This window comes from Salvelinus sp. IW2-2015, linkage group LG19 (genome assembly GCF_002910315.2).
Source record: "Salvelinus sp. IW2-2015 linkage group LG19, ASM291031v2, whole genome shotgun sequence".
In the NCBI taxonomy this organism is placed as follows: domain Eukaryota; kingdom Metazoa; phylum Chordata; class Actinopteri; order Salmoniformes; family Salmonidae; genus Salvelinus; species Salvelinus sp. IW2-2015.
Genome location: NC_036859.1, coordinates 24330118 through 24349072, shown reverse-complemented (window position 1 = coordinate 24349072; position 18955 = coordinate 24330118). Strand labels below are relative to the sequence as shown.

Below are 18955 nucleotides of genomic sequence, written 5' to 3'. Positions count from 1 at the left end.
AAACCTCAAGCTCATGGTATACAGTTGGAAACTTAATACAAATGAGAAAAACCCAATATTACCAGTGTGCTGTAGTTTTTTCACCATGCACCTGTGAGTTGTCTTCCTGAAGTACAGTTAGCAACTTGGCAGTTACTATAGGACAGTATAGGAGCACTAATGGAGAACTGCATTTTAAACACTAAATTACATTTGGTTTGTGGTAACATAATTCATTTGGATTATCAAAAGCTTTGATTTTTTTAGTCTCACTATTAATGCTAAATGCATAAAAAAAAGCTTTTTTATTTACCACCCCAATGCTGTTTATCACTCCTATTTAGACCAATGAACCACTTGCTTCATTACCCACCCACCCACCCATCTCTGTCTCCCCCCTCTCCCCCCCAGGTTCTTTCTCTTTTTCTATTTCACTCTCGCTCTCTCTTTCTCTCTCTCTCTATATATTTATCTACCTCTCTTTTTATATATATTCATATACAGTATATATATCAAAAGGCTAATCATTTCTGTGGTCTGCAGACAGCTTCAACATACCAGCCACAGATTCTGGCACTGTGTTCTAGCTTTGTCTTAGAAACACATTTCTGTGCCCCAAATGGCACCATACTTCCTGTTGGTTTGCATCATGGTTTTTGTTGTATTTTACCAGTGCTTAGCCTTACACACAGCTATTGGTGCTCTTATGAATAGCCTATTATAGGGCTGGACACAATGATCTCACATTAAACCTCAGTTGTCTGGAGACATTATTCAGACCCAGACATAGAGGGAGCAGCCAATGGGCACGCAAGTTCCTAGGGTACAGCCCTATAAAACAGGATTCATGTTGAATTAAAGAATACATGACAACCACAAAGGRGTTGMGTGCATCCCAAATGGCACCCTATTCCCTTTGTAGTGTACTACTTTTGACCAGAGTACATAGGGCTCCGGTCAAAGTGGMGCACTATAAGGGGAATGGGGTGCCATTTGGGATACAGCCAGAGTCTGTTCTCAATGGCCGTTACTAAACAGGGCCACTAAAGCATTGAGACATAAAGGGCATAGGTTACTGGCAATAGATTTTCCTCACTAAAACCGAACTTTCTTTATGATCTTTTATAAGTTACATTATGGCACAATGTTTTATCAGCCTCTTGTTTGGTTAGATTAGTCCACTTAGAGTGAGATGTCGTCTTGCTTTTGTGAGAAGCCAACAGCGGTGAAGTCCCCAGTGTAGAAGAAGACAACTACCACCTTGAGATTATCGAAAATGAACAACGTTGCTTGTTACTGTACATACACTGTGGAACTTCTGAAGTGGTATTTCGGCTACATTCACAGTGATTATTTCATCCTAATCTTCTAAGCCTATGCTTTCCTAAAATAATATACTTTAACTACAATATATACTGTAATTGTTGTCCTTGTTCTAATTATATACAGTATATATTGTTTAGTGAAATATACATTCCACAGACTCATTTCATTTGTCCCGCAATAAACCTGATCTTCGTGCCAGGTCTTCCAACATGTCTGTCCTGCGCTGTGTGTTTTGCAGATGTCCACACAGAGGCTGTGCAGGCGGCTCTTGCCAAACAGAAGGAGCGTGGTAAAATGGCAGTACCCATGCCCTCCAAGCGCCGCTCCCTGGTCGTGCAGTCCTCCATGGATGCCTACACTCCCCCAGGTGAGGAACATATAGGACACCAAGGTAATCATAGCAGCCTGGGACTGCTCCACTGCACTGTGTATGTGTGTGGCTTGTGTGTACGCCTGAATATTGATGTAGGGTGACATTGTCCCTGGTCGTGATCTTTAGTCAGTTTTGCATTTTTCCCACTTATGGTTTAGGTTAGGATTGGGGGAGCGGAAACTGATCCTAGATCTGTARCTAGGGGAAACTTCACCCCGGAGGCGTGAATATGCCTCCAGCCTGTCTCTGTCCCTGCTCCTCCCCCTCACTAACTCACTCATTCAGTGTCACCAATGTGTGTGTTTAATCTGATGTCTAGTCAATCAGGAAGAGTAGAAAAGTATACACTGTGTGTACAAAACATTAAGAACACCTGCTCTTTCCATGAGACTGGTCCCGTGTGGCTCAGTTGGTAGAGCATGGCGCTTGCAACGCCAGGGTTGTGGGTTAATTCCCCACGGGGGGACCAGGATGAATATGTATGAACTTTCCAATTTGTAAGTCGCTCTGGATAAGAGCGTCTGCTAAATTACTTAAATGTAAATGTGAAACCAGCTGAAAGTTATGATCCCTTATCGATGTCACTTGTTAAATCCACTTCAGTCAGTGTAGATGAAGAGGAGGAGACAGGTTAAATAATGATTTTGAAGCCTTGAGACAGTTAAGACATGGATTGTGTATGTGTGCAACTTAATATTAGGAAGGTGTTGCTCATTTTTGTTATACTCAGTGTATGTGTGTTGGTCAGTTCAACCAGCCTGGGTTGGAAATACATCAATTTATCACAAATACGTTGTTGAAGAGTATCTACGTTATTTCTTGACTGGATGGAATTYCAACTAAATGAGTCAATATGAAAGAGTAATTGACGTTAATGTATGATTAAGTTGTTTCCTCTTGATTTTGTGCATCTAGAAATACTTTTTTAGGATAGCATCCGTTTAGATACAACAGCAATTTAACGCTTCAGTTCAGTAGTATTTTACCACCAGAGTTGATGGCACTCCAGAGACGTCATAGATAAAACGTCCCCAGTCTGTCAGTGACAGGAGCACATGATTTAAGGGCAGAAAMAAGCTAGTACTGACATGATGTCATAGATGACCATGGGAGTGGTTCACTCGACTTGAAGCTGTTGCTCATGCTGGCTAAAAACAGTTGATTGATGAGCCGCCATTTTGACCTTCCATAGGATAATTATGATTGCCATCAATTTCAGTCACCTCTTTCAGACCCTTGGCGAAAATAAGAGCTGAACTACAGACTTCAGTTGCATCTCAAATTATACCCTATTCCCTATATAGTGCACTACTTTTGACCAGGGCTCCGGAGGGCGCATAGTGCACTAAATAGAGAATAGGGGACTCTTTTGCTCCATCACTCTTATGCTCAGCTTATAGAAGGAGTATATGGTTAATAATACTAGCAAGTTAGATGCTAGAGCTCATTTCTCCCTTTGCCGTATCRCACTAACCAACATCTGGCTGTGTGCTAAATCACTGACAACAGCAATAAGGTGTTGACATTATCGCCTGTCTTGTACTGTATAGCTATAATAATGTAACACGGCATACCACCACCCAGCCAGGGGTTTAGGGAGTGGACAGTGTCTTTGAGAGAGGGCTGTGTTATGGAGTGGCGTGGACAGAGGTGTGTGTGTGTGTGTGTGTGACAGCGATATGAGACCATCTTATTTGCATTAGTGCTGAAGGCTGGGAGTGAGGCTTCTACAGGGATTCATTTACTGAACACACACACGATTGACATCCATTTAGGAATCGCCACAAGCACATTTTCACATGATTCCAAGTGAGCAGGGCAGGCACAGTTCTTATAAGGAAGCACAATTGTTCTATGCAGAGCGAACAGCCCCTTGAGGGAGAATGAACAGTGACAGAGCGCTGGCGTTGTTTGTGCCTGACTGCCTGCAAGGCTGGGTGCATGTGGGGAAAAATTCCCACACACACACCCATCATACCAAGCAAGGCAAGCAGCAGTATTCCGTTGGAGCACACTATTCCTCCACAACCTGCCAACTCCGATATGGACTCCACTCCTTATTTGTTTTCTTGTCTGTCTTTGTAAGTAATTAGTATGGCGCTTTTTTTTGTACATGCCTGTGTCCCAAAATAGCTCCCTATTCCCTATATAGTGCACTAGTTTTGACCAGCTTGTCAAAAGCCACTGCTTTTATTCCCATCTAAGTGTGTGTGTGTGTGTGTGTGTGTGTGTGTGTGTGTGTGTGTGTGTGTGTGTGTGTGTGTGTGTGTGTGTGTGTGTGCGCGCACAGTATCACAACACTACAACACCTTATCAGCCTCAGCAGAAGAAGCATAATCAAAGTAATTAACATTGAAGGCGCACGGGACCGGCGAATCAAATGCTGACGTCCAGTACTGTATTAAGACCATACTGTATACAGGGTAGTTTTTTTCAAAACAGGATGCTATATAGGATATACACACACACTCTTATCTGTCCCAGTGTCAACAACAAGGAGAGCCCAGGTGTGAGCTCTGCTGACTGACAACTGTCACCAATGGGGCTGACACTGCATACTGACCAACACCTCTGGCCTATCAGGCACACTCTACATAGCGCTGGCCAATCAGACAGCGTTCTATGTGGCAAATGGCCAATGGCGGGGCAGAGCTGCCAGTGTTGTTGCCCTAGTCTACCCCCTTTGGCTTAATTTCACTGGTTGCAGCAGACATCCCTGTGGGCAGATGGGAGGGAGGGCAGATGAAACCCCAGTGGCCTGCAGGGTGTTGGAGCCATAGAATCCTATAATTTGTATGTAATTCTATAGTTTGAGCTAGCATACAGTATGCTGCATGCTGGAGGGGACCTCCCTCAGCCCAGCAAAGGTTACGTCTGTTCTCACTGCTGTCACTAGGAAAGACAGTGGGCATATTAGAGCAATCGTATAATAGCATTTTTCTTTGAACATTTACTGTGTAGGTTAGTCTGGCCAAGAAAAGACCAAACTTATATTTATGTCCACTCATATAAAACCCATTAAGTAAATTTACACCTTTTACAAAGTTAGTCCATGCAGATTTTCTTTTTTTAGAAAAAGGTCAATAATGTTTCAGGTTTGAGGCCACTGTATCTCACACACACACACACACACAACACACACAACACAACACACACACACACACCACACACACACACACACACACACACACACACACCACACACCTCTGTTGTTATATCTCTCTCAGTAGCTCGTTCAAATATGAAGTCGTCATGAGTCGTCATCCCTCAGACAGACATACCTCCCTCCCTTGGCCCGGCCCACAGGCAGACAGCCCCTGTCTTGACACAGTATGCAAAAACATATGCAAAATAAAGCCACACAAAGAATCACACTCACTCATCCCCAGACTGAGCCACTACGACAAGAGTAGAGCTAAAAAACATCCCGGGTGAGGAGTTGTTGATATAACAGAAACAGAGTGGATGACGCTAACAGTGTTTGTGCTGAGACTATGGTTCGTGTGTTGCAGTTGATTTGGCATGGCAGTGAATTCAGCCTAATGGAGAGGTTTCTAGGGCTGGTGGTGTGCTGTAGGGGGCAGTAGGTTCTGTAGAAGTTCTGTAGGGCAGTAGGTTCTCTAGGGGCTGTAGGGTTCTCTTAGGGCAGTAGAGGACAGTAGGTGTTCTGTAGCGTAGGGGCGGTAGTGTTTTGTAGGCTGTAGGGTGTCTAAGTTAGGACAGTAGGTTCTGTTAGGGTTCTTGATAGGGCAAGTAGGGGTGATAGAAGTTAATGTAGGGCTGTAGCGGCGTAGGGGGCTGTAGGGGCTGTAGTGTTCCTACAGTCTGACTCTGATACTGTGGAAGGAAGCCATTCTCCCCCTCAGGTCAGGATCAGGTGTTTGTCAACTCTCTGATTGGCATGCCGTTCTGTGGACACACCTGTATCCACTGTATTAGGTGGGAGGGAGGGAATAGGGAAAGAGGATACCTAGACAGTTAAACCAACTGAATGCATTCAACCAGATGTGTATTCCGTATTTTAACCCAACCCCTCTGAATCAGGTGTGGAGGGGGTATGTTAGGGGGGAAGGGCATCCCCTCAGTGCCATGACAGAGTTTAGTCTCTATTTGTGTGCAAATGTCCGAACAGTGACATCAGTGTGTGATGTGTGTGTGTGTGATGGTGTGTGTGTGTGTTGTGGTGTTGTGTGTGTGTGTTGGTTGTGTGTGTGTGTGCCTGTGTTGCGCCCGTGTATGTGTGTGTGTTTTTCCCTGCTGTCGTAAACCCTCTCTTCCCTCTCTGCTCCACTCCCCCCGTCTCTCCAGACACGTCGTCAGGCTCAGAGGAAGAGGGCTCCATGCAGGGTGAGGGCACGCCCACCTCCAGCCAGCGCAAGCATCACATGGAGAACTGGATCAGCAGGGCCATCCACGGTTCCACAACCTCCTCCACCACCTCCTCCTCCTCCACGCAGAGCGGAGGAGCGGGCGGCCAGCCGGCTAGCAGACGTCATGGGCCAGACACACTCCGGGTAAGTCAGGTAAACAAACCCACCCTTCAACTAGTAAACATTACTTACCTACTTGTATCTACCTCTGTGTGTTAGGGTATGTTTGTCTTACTTACAGTGCCTGCAGAAAAGTATTTATACCCCTTTGACTTATTCCTAATTTTTTAAACTGAATTCAAAATGGATTCAAAATTATATATTTTCTTACCCATCTACACACAATAATCCAAATGACAAAAGTGAAAACATGTTTTTAGAAATGTTTGCCAAATGTATTGAAAATGAAAATACAGAAATATCTAATTTACATAAGTTATTCACAACAATACATGTTGGAATCACATTTGGACAGCAATTACTGCTGTGAGTCTTTCTGGATAAGTCTAACCTTTTCACACTTGGATTGTACAATATTTGCACATTATTCTTTAAACATTCCAGGTTTTCTTCTCAGATTTTGCCTCTGCCTAGCTCTATTTCCGTTTTTACCCTTAAAAAATCCATAGTCCTTGCCGATGACAAACAATACCCATAAAATGATGCAGCCACCACCATGGCTTTGTAAATTTGAGAGTGGTATCAGTGATGATGTGTTGGATTTTCCCCGAACAAATAGGTCTTGTATATTCTGGACATAAAGTTAATTTCTTCACCACATTTTTTTGCAGTTTTACTTTAGTGCCTTATTGTGAAACAGGATCCATGTTTTGCGAAAATTTGTATTCTGTAAAGGCTTCCTTCTTTTCACTGTCATTTAGGTTTAGTATTGTAGGAGTAACTACAATGTATTGAGCCATCCTCAGTTTCTTCCTGTCAGAGCCATTCAACTCTGTAACTGTTTTTTAAAGTCAATATTGGCCTCATGGTGAAATCCCTGAGCGGTTTCCTTCCTCTCCGGCAACTGAGTTAGGAAGGACACCTGTTATCTTTGTAGTGACTGGGTGTATTGATACACCATCCAAATGTCATTAATAACTTTCACCTATGCTCAAAGGGGGATTATCAAATGTCAGCTATCTACCAATTAGGTGCTCTTGCTTGTGCGAAGGCATTGGAAAACCTCCCTGGTCTTTGTGGTTGAATCTGTGTGGTTGAAAATTCACTGCTCGATTGAGGGACTTACGAATAATTGTATGGTTGGTGTACAAAGACGAAGGTAAGTTCATTTCAAAAATCATGTAATAAAAACCACTGAATTGATGGCAACAGTTGTGTCCATGACCAACTTATATGTGACCTGTTAAGGCGCATTTTTTTGCCAAAACAAAGAGGGTTGAAATACTTATTTGACTCAAAGACATTTCAGCTTTTCCATTTTAGTAATTTTTTTTCAAAGAAAACATAATTCCATTTTCACATATGGACGAGTAGGTCAGATGTGTGTAGGCCAGTGCACACAAAATTCTCAATTTGAATAAATAAAAATGCAGGCTGAACATTGACAAAATGATGGAGAAAAGTACTCCCTTTGTTGGCGTCTATCAAGCACCTCCACGGGGTATGTATTGTGCACTGTGTGTGCGGTGTACACGTCGTGTGCGTGTTTAACACTCGATGTGTGTGTATATTTATGTGTGGTGTGCTGCTGACATCACCCCTCACCTATCCTGTACCTCCCTTTAATGTTCCAACCCCTAGGCATTGCACCAACAACACTAGCCATGCAAATGCTTCCTGTTTGGGAATATTCTCTTTTTTTGTTTACTTCTTATACCTAGACTTATTAGTTAACCCCTTAGTTGTATGTCACTGCATAAAATACATGTTCAATTGGAAGGACGCAAAATAACAGAAACAACCAATACGTTAGAAGAGCTATGACACGAAACCTTGCTGTTCTCCAATGGTTGTCGTGTGTAAACTGTTCTAGTGGCTAGTTTGTTTTCATTGCTGCTGAACACAAGTTTGCATTGCTACCAGATGACAAAGCACAGAACAGACACCACACCGGAGGCTCCGTCAGGTAGTACACAGCTGTAGCAGACGTCTAGAAGTAGGATGTCACAGTGTTGAGTAGGGTACCGTTGGACAGTTAGGGTTTGTCAGACACCGCTAGTAGAACCAACTGCTGATTGGCTCTTCTACTACGGTGAAGAGAACATTTTTAATACAGTGAGATGTGATGTTTTACTCTGGTGTTTGGGGGACACTTTTGAAGCAGCACTTGGAAGAAACCTGGGGACTCGTGCTTGGGTAGATGGTAGACTTTCACTGAACTAAGGAAATGTGATATCATGTATCAGGGTATTAGTATAGTTGGACATGTAATGGAACAACCAGCTTAGCGAGCACTGACACTGCAGTTAAACAGTTTAAGAGTAGTCAATCAGATCCTAGATTATTTTGGCCAATCGATCAAATCAAAACAACTTGTAACAACAGTCCGAGTCGTTGTGATAGATTAGATTTAATTTCCATCAAACTGGATAGTTTGTCATTAGGGTAACTTTATGAGAGCTAACTCTCTAAAATCCTTGGTTTTTCAGAGGTGTTGTCCATGACGAATCAAATAGCGTTTTTTGTCACAAACAGCTGATGTTTGTGGATGTCTCTGCTCCAGCTAAGGTGTGTCAGTTCAGGAGGGAGGATATCCTTTCCTGGTGTGCAACTTGTGAAGTTACAGATTCTGTTTTCGCCTCTGTGCTCCCATTAGAGGCCGAAAGACCAAAAGAACCAGCGAAGTCCCGTGTGTGTGTGTCTGCTTTTTTAAAAGGCTAAAGAAAAAGCATTTTCCTTCTTCCCTTCATCCCCTCTCCCTCCCTCCCTTTCCATCAGTGTGGTTCTGCCTGCCCGTGTAGATAAGTTGCTTTTCTCCATACCCCTCGCCCCCACCCTCATCTATGGATGTGTCTTAAATTGCACCCTATTTCATTTTTAGTTCACTACTTTTGACCAGYGCCGGTCAAAACTAGTGCACTATAAAGTCAATAGGGTGCCATTTGAAACACATATTATATTTCCCCTCCATATGGCTATTGCCTCCTGCAGAGAGACCCTGCAGAGTGTCTTCCCTCCATCTGGCTACAGTAGTGACTTGGTTTGGCCTTGTGTGGTTGCCGTAGTCTGGATTTAAGGTTCAGGTTTTCCCCTCCTCACACGCAGGGCCCATTGCTCACCTCTCTCTGAAGAGGAAAACTAGGAAGGCCCCAGGTCTCCTGGGCACACCAGCCCCAGTCACAGTAGAGAATGGGAACTCAGGTCCTGGTCCTGTGGTGAGGCGGTCCTGTGAGTTTGGATCAGGTGGATCGGAGCTCGTCTGGCAGCAGCCCCCCCTGGAGAAGCAGGGTCAGTATCCCACTATCCCAGACCGTGCAAGGGGGCAGTCAACCCCTCCCTGCCCTGCTCTAGCCACTGCCCCGCACCCATTTGCTTTCTGATGATCAAGTGTGGCGTTCAATGTCAAAGTGGTGTCTTGCTCTAGCTACAGTTGTGTGAAAAGTTGGGAGAAGAGAAGTGATGCTAACCCATGGATAGCTTTGGCTAATGGGTACTGTGATCGTATGAATCTGAGTGTGTGGAGTACCCTTTGTGAATGAGAGCCACGGTGTTGATGGAAAATCAACATCAATATTGCAGGAAACAGGTAAGGTCTAGAAAGCAGTTTTGGTTGCTTTCATGGCTGTGAAATATTTATTGATCTAATGGTGAGAAATACATGTATTTATTTGCTGGGCAAGATAAGAGACTGCATGTTCAAGAATGCTTTTTGTCTTTGACACAAAGCAGATGGATGGTTGCTCCAGTTATGTGGAGGTGGTGCTTGTTGACATGTATGTTCTGTTTGATTTTAGACACTCCCTGCTCTCCCAATCCCTGAGTTTTTTATTGGGTAGTCGGGAGGGTACACTTTGAATCTGAGCTTTAGGCAGGTGCCACATTGTTTTAAGTAGTCTGTTTAAAATGCCCTTTGAGTTGTATTTTTTCAGTGCCAAAACTTTGCTCGATGCTTAAAGAACCCACTGAACCAGCATTGAAGAATGCCTTGATTGAACCCATCAATTATTCCAACAGTCACTATTTGGCGGGGAGAGTGAATTAGTGAAATGAGTTATCCCTCCGTATGTAACAACTAGAGAAAAGAAAAGGATTCTACAATCCCCCAGGTAGAAGTAGATGAATGTTTTGAAAACAAACAGACTATAATCAACCATTGATCAACGTCTGAGAACAACACCACAGCAACCATTAACATCATTCTGGAAGGGGTTCCCACTCCTAATGGAATGACGTTTTGCAGTCTATGGTTGCGTTCTATATTGCAGACGATGCACCTTTCCATGCATTGTGAAATATGGCATGCGTCTGCAATGTAGTCAGCCTGGAACGCAGCCTATGTGACGACCCATAGATTCCATTTAGTTCAGCGTTTCTCTCTCTGCCTGCCGTAGTGTACTGTAGTCTAGCTGTCACTGGATTCCCTATAGCTCATTATTGTTTCTGTAGGTGTTAAGCTATAAAAGGAGAGGGGGGCAAGTCAATTTTAGGAAGGTGTTTTGTACACTGTTTATAATCCCAAATAACACCCTATTCCCTATATAGTCCGCTATATAGCGCCTGTCTCTTATACACATCTAGATGTGTATAAGAGACAGCACACACACACACACCTCTGTTGTTTATCTCTCTCAGTAGCTCGTTCAGAAATGAGTCGTCATGAGTCGTCATCCCTCAGACAGACATCCTCCCCTCCCTTGGCCCGGCCCACAGGCAGACAGCCCTGTCTTGACACAGTATGCAAAACATATGCAAAATAAAGCACACAAAGAATCACACTCACTCATCCCCAGACTGAGCCACTACGACAGAGTAGAGCTAAAAACATCCCTGGGTGAGGAGTTGTGATATTAACAGAACAGAGTGGATGAGCTAACAGTGTTTGTGCTGAGACTATGTCTGTGTGTTGCAGTGGATTTGGGTGCATGGCAGTGAATCAGCCTAATGGTGAGAGGTTCTAGGGCTGTGGGTTCTGTAAGGTTCTGTAGGGGGCAGTAGAGTTCTGTAGGGGGCAGTAGGGTTCTCTAGGGGGCTGTAGGGTTCTCTAGGGCAGTAGAGGACAGTAGGTTTCTGTAGGGCAGTAGGGGGCTGTAGGGTTATGTAGGTCTGTAGGGCAGTAGGGGGCTGTAGGGCAGTAGAGGACAGTAGGTTTCTGTAGGGTTATGTAGGGCAGTAGGGGGCTGTAGGGTTATGTAGGGCTGTAGGGCAGTAGGGGGCTGTAGTGTTCCTACAGTCTGACTCTGATACTGTGGAAGGAAGCCATTCTCCCCCTCAGTCAGGATCAGGTGTTTGTCAACTCTCTGATTGGCATGCCTTCTGTGGACACACCTGTATCCACTGTATAGGTGGGGAGGAGGGGAATAGGAAAGAGGATACCTAGACAGTTAAACAACTGAATGCATTCAACCCAGATGTGTATTCCGTATTTAACCCAACCCCTCTGAATCAGGTGTGGAGGGGGTATGTTAGGGGGGAAGGGACATCCCCTCAGTGCCATGACAGAGTTTAGTCTCTATTTGTTGTGCAAATGTCCGACAGTGACATGCAGGTGTGTGTGTGTGTGTGTGTGTGTGTGTGTGTGTGTGTGTGTGTGTGTGTTGTGTGATGTGTGTGTGTGTGTGTGTGTGTTGTGTGTGTGTGTGTGTGTGTGTGTGTGTGGGATGTGTGTGTGTGTGTGTGTGTGGTGTGGTGTGTGTGTGTGTGTGTGTGTGTGTGGTGTGTGTGTGTGTGTGTGTGTGTGTGTGTGTGCTGCGCGCGGCGCGTATGTATATTTTCGTGTGTGTTTTTCCCTGCTGTTCGTAAACCCTCTCTTCCTCTCTGCTCCACTCCCCCCTCTCTCCAGACACGTCGTCAGGCTCAGAGGAAGAGGGCTCCATGCAGGGTGAGGGCACGCCCACCTCCAGCCAGGGCAGCATCAACATGGAGAACTGGATCAGCAGGGCCATCCACGGTTCCACAACCTCCTCCACCACCTCCTCCTCCTCCACGCAGAGCGGAGGGAGCGGGGCGGCCAGCCGGCTAGCAGACGTCATGGGCCAGACACACCTCGGTAAGTCAGGTAAACAAACCCACCCTTCAACTATAAACTTACTTACCTACTTGTATCTACCTCTGTGTGTTAGGGTATGTTTGTCTTACTTACAGTGCCTGCAGAAAGTATTTATACCCTTTGACTTATTCCTAATTTTTTTTAAACTGAATTCAAAATGGATCAAATMTATTTATTTTCTTACCCATCTACACACAATAATCCATAATGACAAAGTGAAAACATGTTTTTAGAAATGTTTGCAAATMTATTGAAAATGAAATACAGAAATATCTAATTTACATAAGTATTCACAACAATACATGTTGGAATCACATTTGCCAGCAATTACTGCTGTGAGTCTTTCTGGATAAGTCTAASCTTTTCACACTTGGATTGTACAATATTTGCACATTATTCTTTAAACATTCCAGGTTTTCTTCTCAGATTTTGCCTCTGCCTAGCTCATTTCCGTTTTTACCCTAAAAAAATCCATAGTCCTTGCCGATGACAAGSATACCCATAAAATGATGCAGCCACCACCATGCTTGTAAATTTGAAGAGTGGTACTCAGTGATGTGTTGGATTTTCCCCGAACAATAGGTCTTTATATTCTGGACATAAAGTTAATTTCTTCACCACATTTTTTGCAGTTTTACTTTAGTGCCTTATTGTGAACAGGATCCATGTTTTGGAAAATTTGTATTCTGTAAAGGCTTCCTTCTTTTCACTGTCATTTAGGTTAGTATTGTAGAGTAACTACAATGTAGTTGAGCCATCCTCAGTTTTCTCCTGTCAGAGCCATTCAACTCTGTAACTGTTTTAAAGTCAATATTGGCCTCATGGTGAAATCCCTGAGCGGTTTCCTTCCTCTCCGGCAACTGAGTTAGGAAGGACACCTGTATCTTTGTAGTGACTGGGTGTATTGATACACCATCCAAAGTGTCATTAATAACTTCACCATGCTCAAAGGGATATTCAAATGTCAGCTATCTACCAATAGGTGCTCTTCTTTGCGAGGCATTGGAAAACCTCCCTGGTCTTTGTGGTTGAATCTGTGTTTGAAATTCACTGCTCGATTGAGGGACCTTACAAATAATTGTATGTGTGGTGTACAAAGACGAGGTAGTCATTCAAAAATCATGTAATAAAAACACTATTATTGCACACAGTGTGTCCATGCAACTTATTTGACTTGTTAAGCCATTTTTTTGCCATAACAAAGGGGTTGAATACTTATTGACTCAAGACATTTCAGCTTTTCATTTTTAAGTAATTTTTTTCTAAAAAAACATAATTCCATTTTCACATTATGGGGTATTGTGTGTGTGTAGGCCAGTGACACAAAATCTCAATTTAATAAATAAAAATTCAGGCTGTAACATGACAAAATGTGGGAAAAGTATCCCTGTTGTTGGCTCTATCAACACCTCCACGGTATGTATGTGTGCACGTGTGTGTGCGTGTACACTCGTGTGCGTGTACACTCGTGTGTGTATATTTATGTGTGTGTGCTGCTGACATCACCCCTCACCTATCCTGTACCTCCCTTTAATGTTCCAACCCCTAAGGCATGCACACAACACTAGCCTGCAATGCTTCCTGTGTGGAAATATTTGCTTTCTTTTTTGTTTATCTTCTTATACCCTAGACTTAGTTAACCCCTTAGTTGTAGTCACTGCATAATACATGTCAATTGAAGGACAAAATAACAAAACAACCATACTTAGAAGAGCTATGACCACGAACTGCTGTTCTCCAATGTTGTCTGTGTAAACTGTTCTAGTGGCTAGTTTGTTTTCATGCTGCTGACACAAGTTTGATGGCTACCAGAGACAAAGCACAGAACAGACACCACACGGAGGCTCCCGTCAGGTAGACACAGCTAGCAGACAGTCTGAAGTAATGCACGGTGTTGGGAGTAGGGTGCCGTGACAGTTGGGTTGCAGACACCGCTAGTAGCCAACTGCTGATTGGCTTCTTCTACTCAGTGAAGAGACATTTTAAACAGTGAGATGTGATGTTTARCTGGTGTTTGGGGACACTTTGAAGCAGCACTGGAAGACCTGGGGACTCGTGCTGTGGTAGATGTAGACTTTCACTGAACTAGGAAATGTGATATCATGTATCAGTTATTAGGTATAGTTGACATGTAATGGAACACCACTTAAGACACGTAAGACAGTTAAGAGTTAGTCAATCAATCACTAGATTATTTTGGCAATCTATCAATCAAAACACTTGTCAACATCCAGTCGTTCTGATAGTTAGATTTAATTCCATCAAACTGTATAGTTGTGTATTAGTAACTTTATGAGTAACTCTCTAAATCCTTGGTTTTCAGAGGTGTTTCCATGACAATCAAATAGCGTTTTGTTGTCACAACATAGCATGATGTTTGTGTGTCTCTCTCCGCTAGGTGTGTATTTCAGAGGAGGATATCCTTTCCTGTGTGTGTGAAGGTTACAGATCTGTTTTCCCTCTTGGCTCCCATTAGAGGCCAAAACAAACCAGCTCCCGTGTGTGTGTGTTGGCTTTTTAAAAGGCTAAAGAAAAAGCATTTTCCTTCTTCCCTTCATCCCCTCTCCCTCCCTCCCTTTCCATCAGTGTGGTTCTGCCTGCCCGTGTAGATAAGTTGCTTTTCTCCATACCCCTCGCCCCCACCCTCATCTATGGATGTGTCTTAAATTGCACCCTATTTCATTTTTAGTTCACTACTTTTGACCAGYGCCGGTCAAAACTAGTGCACTATAAAGTCAATAGGGTGCCATTTGAAACACATATTATATTTCCCCTCCATATGGCTATTGCCTCCTGCAGAGAGACCCTGCAGAGTGTCTTCCCTCCATCTGGCTACAGTAGTGACTTGGTTTGGCCTTGTGTGGTTGCCGTAGTCTGGATTTAAGGTTCAGGTTTTCCCCTCCTCACACGCAGGGCCCATTGCTCACCTCTCTCTGAAGAGGAAAACTAGGAAGGCCCCAGGTCTCCTGGGCACACCAGCCCCAGTCACAGTAGAGAATGGGAACTCAGGTCCTGGTCCTGTGGTGAGGCGGTCCTGTGAGTTTGGATCAGGTGGATCGGAGCTCGTCTGGCAGCAGCCCCCCCTGGAGAAGCAGGGTCAGTATCCCACTATCCCAGACCGTGCAAGGGGGCAGTCAACCCCTCCCTGCCCTGCTCTAGCCACTGCCCCGCACCCATTTGCTTTCTGATGATCAAGTGTGGCGTTCAATGTCAAAGTGGTGTCTTGCTCTAGCTACAGTTGTGTGAAAAGTTGGGAGAAGAGAAGTGATGCTAACCCATGGATAGCTTTGGCTAATGGGTACTGTGATCGTATGAATCTGAGTGTGTGGAGTACCCTTTGTGAATGAGAGCCACGGTGTTGATGGAAAATCAACATCAATATTGCAGGAAACAGGTAAGGTCTAGAAAGCAGTTTTGGTTGCTTTCATGGCTGTGAAATATTTATTGATCTAATGGTGAGAAATACATGTATTTATTTGCTGGGCAAGATAAGAGACTGCATGTTCAAGAATGCTTTTTGTCTTTGACACAAAGCAGATGGATGGTTGCTCCAGTTATGTGGAGGTGGTGCTTGTTGACATGTATGTTCTGTTTGATTTTAGACACTCCCTGCTCTCCCAATCCCTGAGTTTTTTATTGGGTAGTCGGGAGGGTACACTTTGAATCTGAGCTTTAGGCAGGTGCCACATTGTTTTAAGTAGTCTGTTTAAAATGCCCTTTGAGTTGTATTTTTTCAGTGCCAAAACTTTGCTCGATGCTTAAAGAACCCACTGAACCAGCATTGAAGAATGCCTTGATTGAACCCATCAATTATTCCAACAGTCACTATTTGGCGGGGAGAGTGAATTAGTGAAATGAGTTATCCCTCCGTATGTAACAACTAGAGAAAAGAAAAGGATTCTACAATCCCCCAGGTAGAAGTAGATGAATGTTTTGAAAACAAACAGACTATAATCAACCATTGATCAACGTCTGAGAACAACACCACAGCAACCATTAACATCATTCTGGAAGGGGTTCCCACTCCTAATGGAATGACGTTTTGCAGTCTATGGTTGCGTTCTATATTGCAGACGATGCACCTTTCCATGCATTGTGAAATATGGCATGCGTCTGCAATGTAGTCAGCCTGGAACGCAGCCTATGTGACGACCCATAGATTCCATTTAGTTCAGCGTTTCTCTCTCTSCCTGCCGTAGTGTACTGTAGTCTAGCTGTCACTGGATTCCCTATAGCTCATTATTGTTTCTGTAGGTGTTAAGCTATAAAAGGAGAGGGGGGCAAGTCAATTTTAGGAAGGTGTTTTGTACACTGTTTATAATCCCAAATAACACCCTATTCCCTATATAGTCCGCTWTATAGCGCTGGTCAAAAGTAGTGGAATAGGGTTCCATTTGGGAAACAGCCTTAGTCTCTCACTGCCTGCTAAGTACTGCTGGCCAGTGTCTGTCTGTTCACTCTGGCTCAGGTAAACAGATGTTATGTACAAAGAGCACCCTTCTATATCATTAGCATGCTGAGCATGTTGGTAGGAAATGCAATATCACTATGTCTGAGAAAGCATTCTTGGCCGTGTTAGGCTCGACAAGTTCATATAGACTTTTTAGCATTGAGTTCTGATCATGAGCTTAGCTCTGATCATTAGAGTTCTGATCATGCAGCTTAGCTCTGAATCATAGAGTTCTGATCATGGAATTCAAAAGTGTCATGCATCTACACCTACATTTAAATGTGGCTACTGTGTCCGGATTCCCTATTCCCGCGCTATATTCAAATGCCAGTATGCAAACAGTGAAATAGGCTAAATAAGATAACACAACAACGGCAGTTGCTAACTCTGTAGCTAACTAGCCAGCTAACCTCTGAAGCTAGCAAGCAACGTAAAGGGATTGCAAACGGGTTAGCATAACTCTAGCCAAACAAAAACATGTTTTTCTTAATATTAGCTAGCATTTATGAGGCCAGCAAACATGTTCCTCACACGCTAGGAACGTATTTCCTCCAACGTTATAATGAAAAGATGCCTCTCGTCTCAAAACACAAGTTTTCTGGTGACTTGTGAGAGGAGTGCTGATGACGTCACCACTGTGTGCGCTTTTAGAAATCCGCACGCAATGCATCCCTSACCACCTCCTGAAGTGGTCAGCCAGATCTGAACACAATCAGACKACAAGGCGACTTTTCAATGCTAACTTCATATTCTGATAGCAGAAGTCGCATGTAAGTGTCAATAACCTCTGTTATTGCAGCTGGTAGCTAGCTAGCCTAGCGTTGTCTCAGTCTCACTCAGTCATGGAGAAGCATTTCTCTTTTTCTCGCTGTCTCTACCCCCTCTCTCTCTCATTCTGTCTTTCCTCTCTTCCCCTCTCGGCTCTCTGAAGGCATTGGGAACATGACTTCCTGGCACATTAGCACCATGTGTTTTAGTGATATGTTTATTTAGCCTTTTTGCCATTTTTTTTTCCCTCTCCAATTTCGTGATATCCAATTGGTAGTTAGTCTTGTCCCATCGCTGCAACTCCCGTGCGGACTCGGGAGAGGTGAAGGTTGAGAGCCATGCATCCTCCGAAACAAGACCCTGCCAAGCCGCACTACTTCTTGACACACTCTTTGCTTATCCCGGAAGCCAGCCGCACCAATGTGTCGGAGGAATCACCGTACAAGTGGCGGCCATAGTCAGCGTGCATGCGCCCGGCCCGCCACAGGAGTCGCTACAATGCGATGGGACAAGGACATCCTGGCTGGCCAAACCCTCCCCTAACCCAGATGACYCTGGYCCAATTGGGTGCCGTATCATGTGTCTCCCAGTCGCGYCCAGCTGCGACACAGCCCGGGATCGAACCAGGGTCTGTAGTGARGCCCAGATCTGTAGTGAGGCAGTGCTTTGGACCGCTGCGCCACTCGGGAGGCAATTTCGCCAGTTTTGAAGCAGTCAGAGAGCGGGAGGTTGAGAAAGGGAGGGAGTGAGAGAAAGGGAGGGAGATGGGGAGGGAGGATGGGAAAGAGGGGGGAGAGGGTAAAGACAGGTAAAGAGAGAAAGGAAGAGGCTAAGTGGGGGCGGCAGTAATGTTGTCCTTGGTCTAACATTGTCAATGCGAGCCTTGTTTAACCTAGTGGGCTCTAGAGCGCTTTCCCTCACTCATTTATCTCTTTATCTAACCTCACACGGACACTGGTGGTAAGAATATATACTTGCYTCCCAAATGGCATCCTATTCCCTATATAGTGTACTAGTTTTGAACAGAGCCCTATGGGAATTGATGGAAGGTGATGACACATTCATTGTCCATAAATAAATAAAGTTAAATCAGCTTTGGGAAGCTCTTATCATAAAGGCCTATGTGCTCAATAGTGCACTAAATAGGGAATTCAGTGCTGTTTGGGACACACCCATAGACATCTTCATCTAACATGATGAATTATCACTGAAAGGAAGATTACTCATAGCAGACAGTATGATGGTCTATGAATGATATTGCTCTCACATACTTGTGGTTACTGGCCCTTATAGATGAGTGCTATGGCTAGCTAGTACCGGTGTTTGATCCACTTTAGCTTATGTATGGTCCTTGACTGGGGCTCTAGTGTTTTACAGTGGAAAGCTGAGCGATTGAGCCGGAGCACTAGGAATGTAAAGGAAAGACAGTGAAGGAAGTTCCTTGTGGTTTCTCTTCACAAATTGTGTCTGGAATGATTTCACACGCTCATCCACTTCAATCAGAATCTAAATCTAGCAGGGGA

The 18955-nt window shown here is 44.1% G+C and overlaps 1 protein-coding gene across 1 annotated transcript in view; it reads left to right on the top strand.

The window, feature by feature from the left end:
- Positions 1-18955, top strand: part of LOC111979222 (disco-interacting protein 2 homolog C-like) — a 309794-nt gene that overhangs the window by 158285 nt on the left and 132554 nt on the right. The window contains 2 exon segments of the mRNA XM_024009605.2: positions 1544-1672; positions 12008-12214. Of these exon segments, the coding sequence (XP_023865373.1) occupies positions 1544-1672; positions 12008-12214 (336 nt within the window).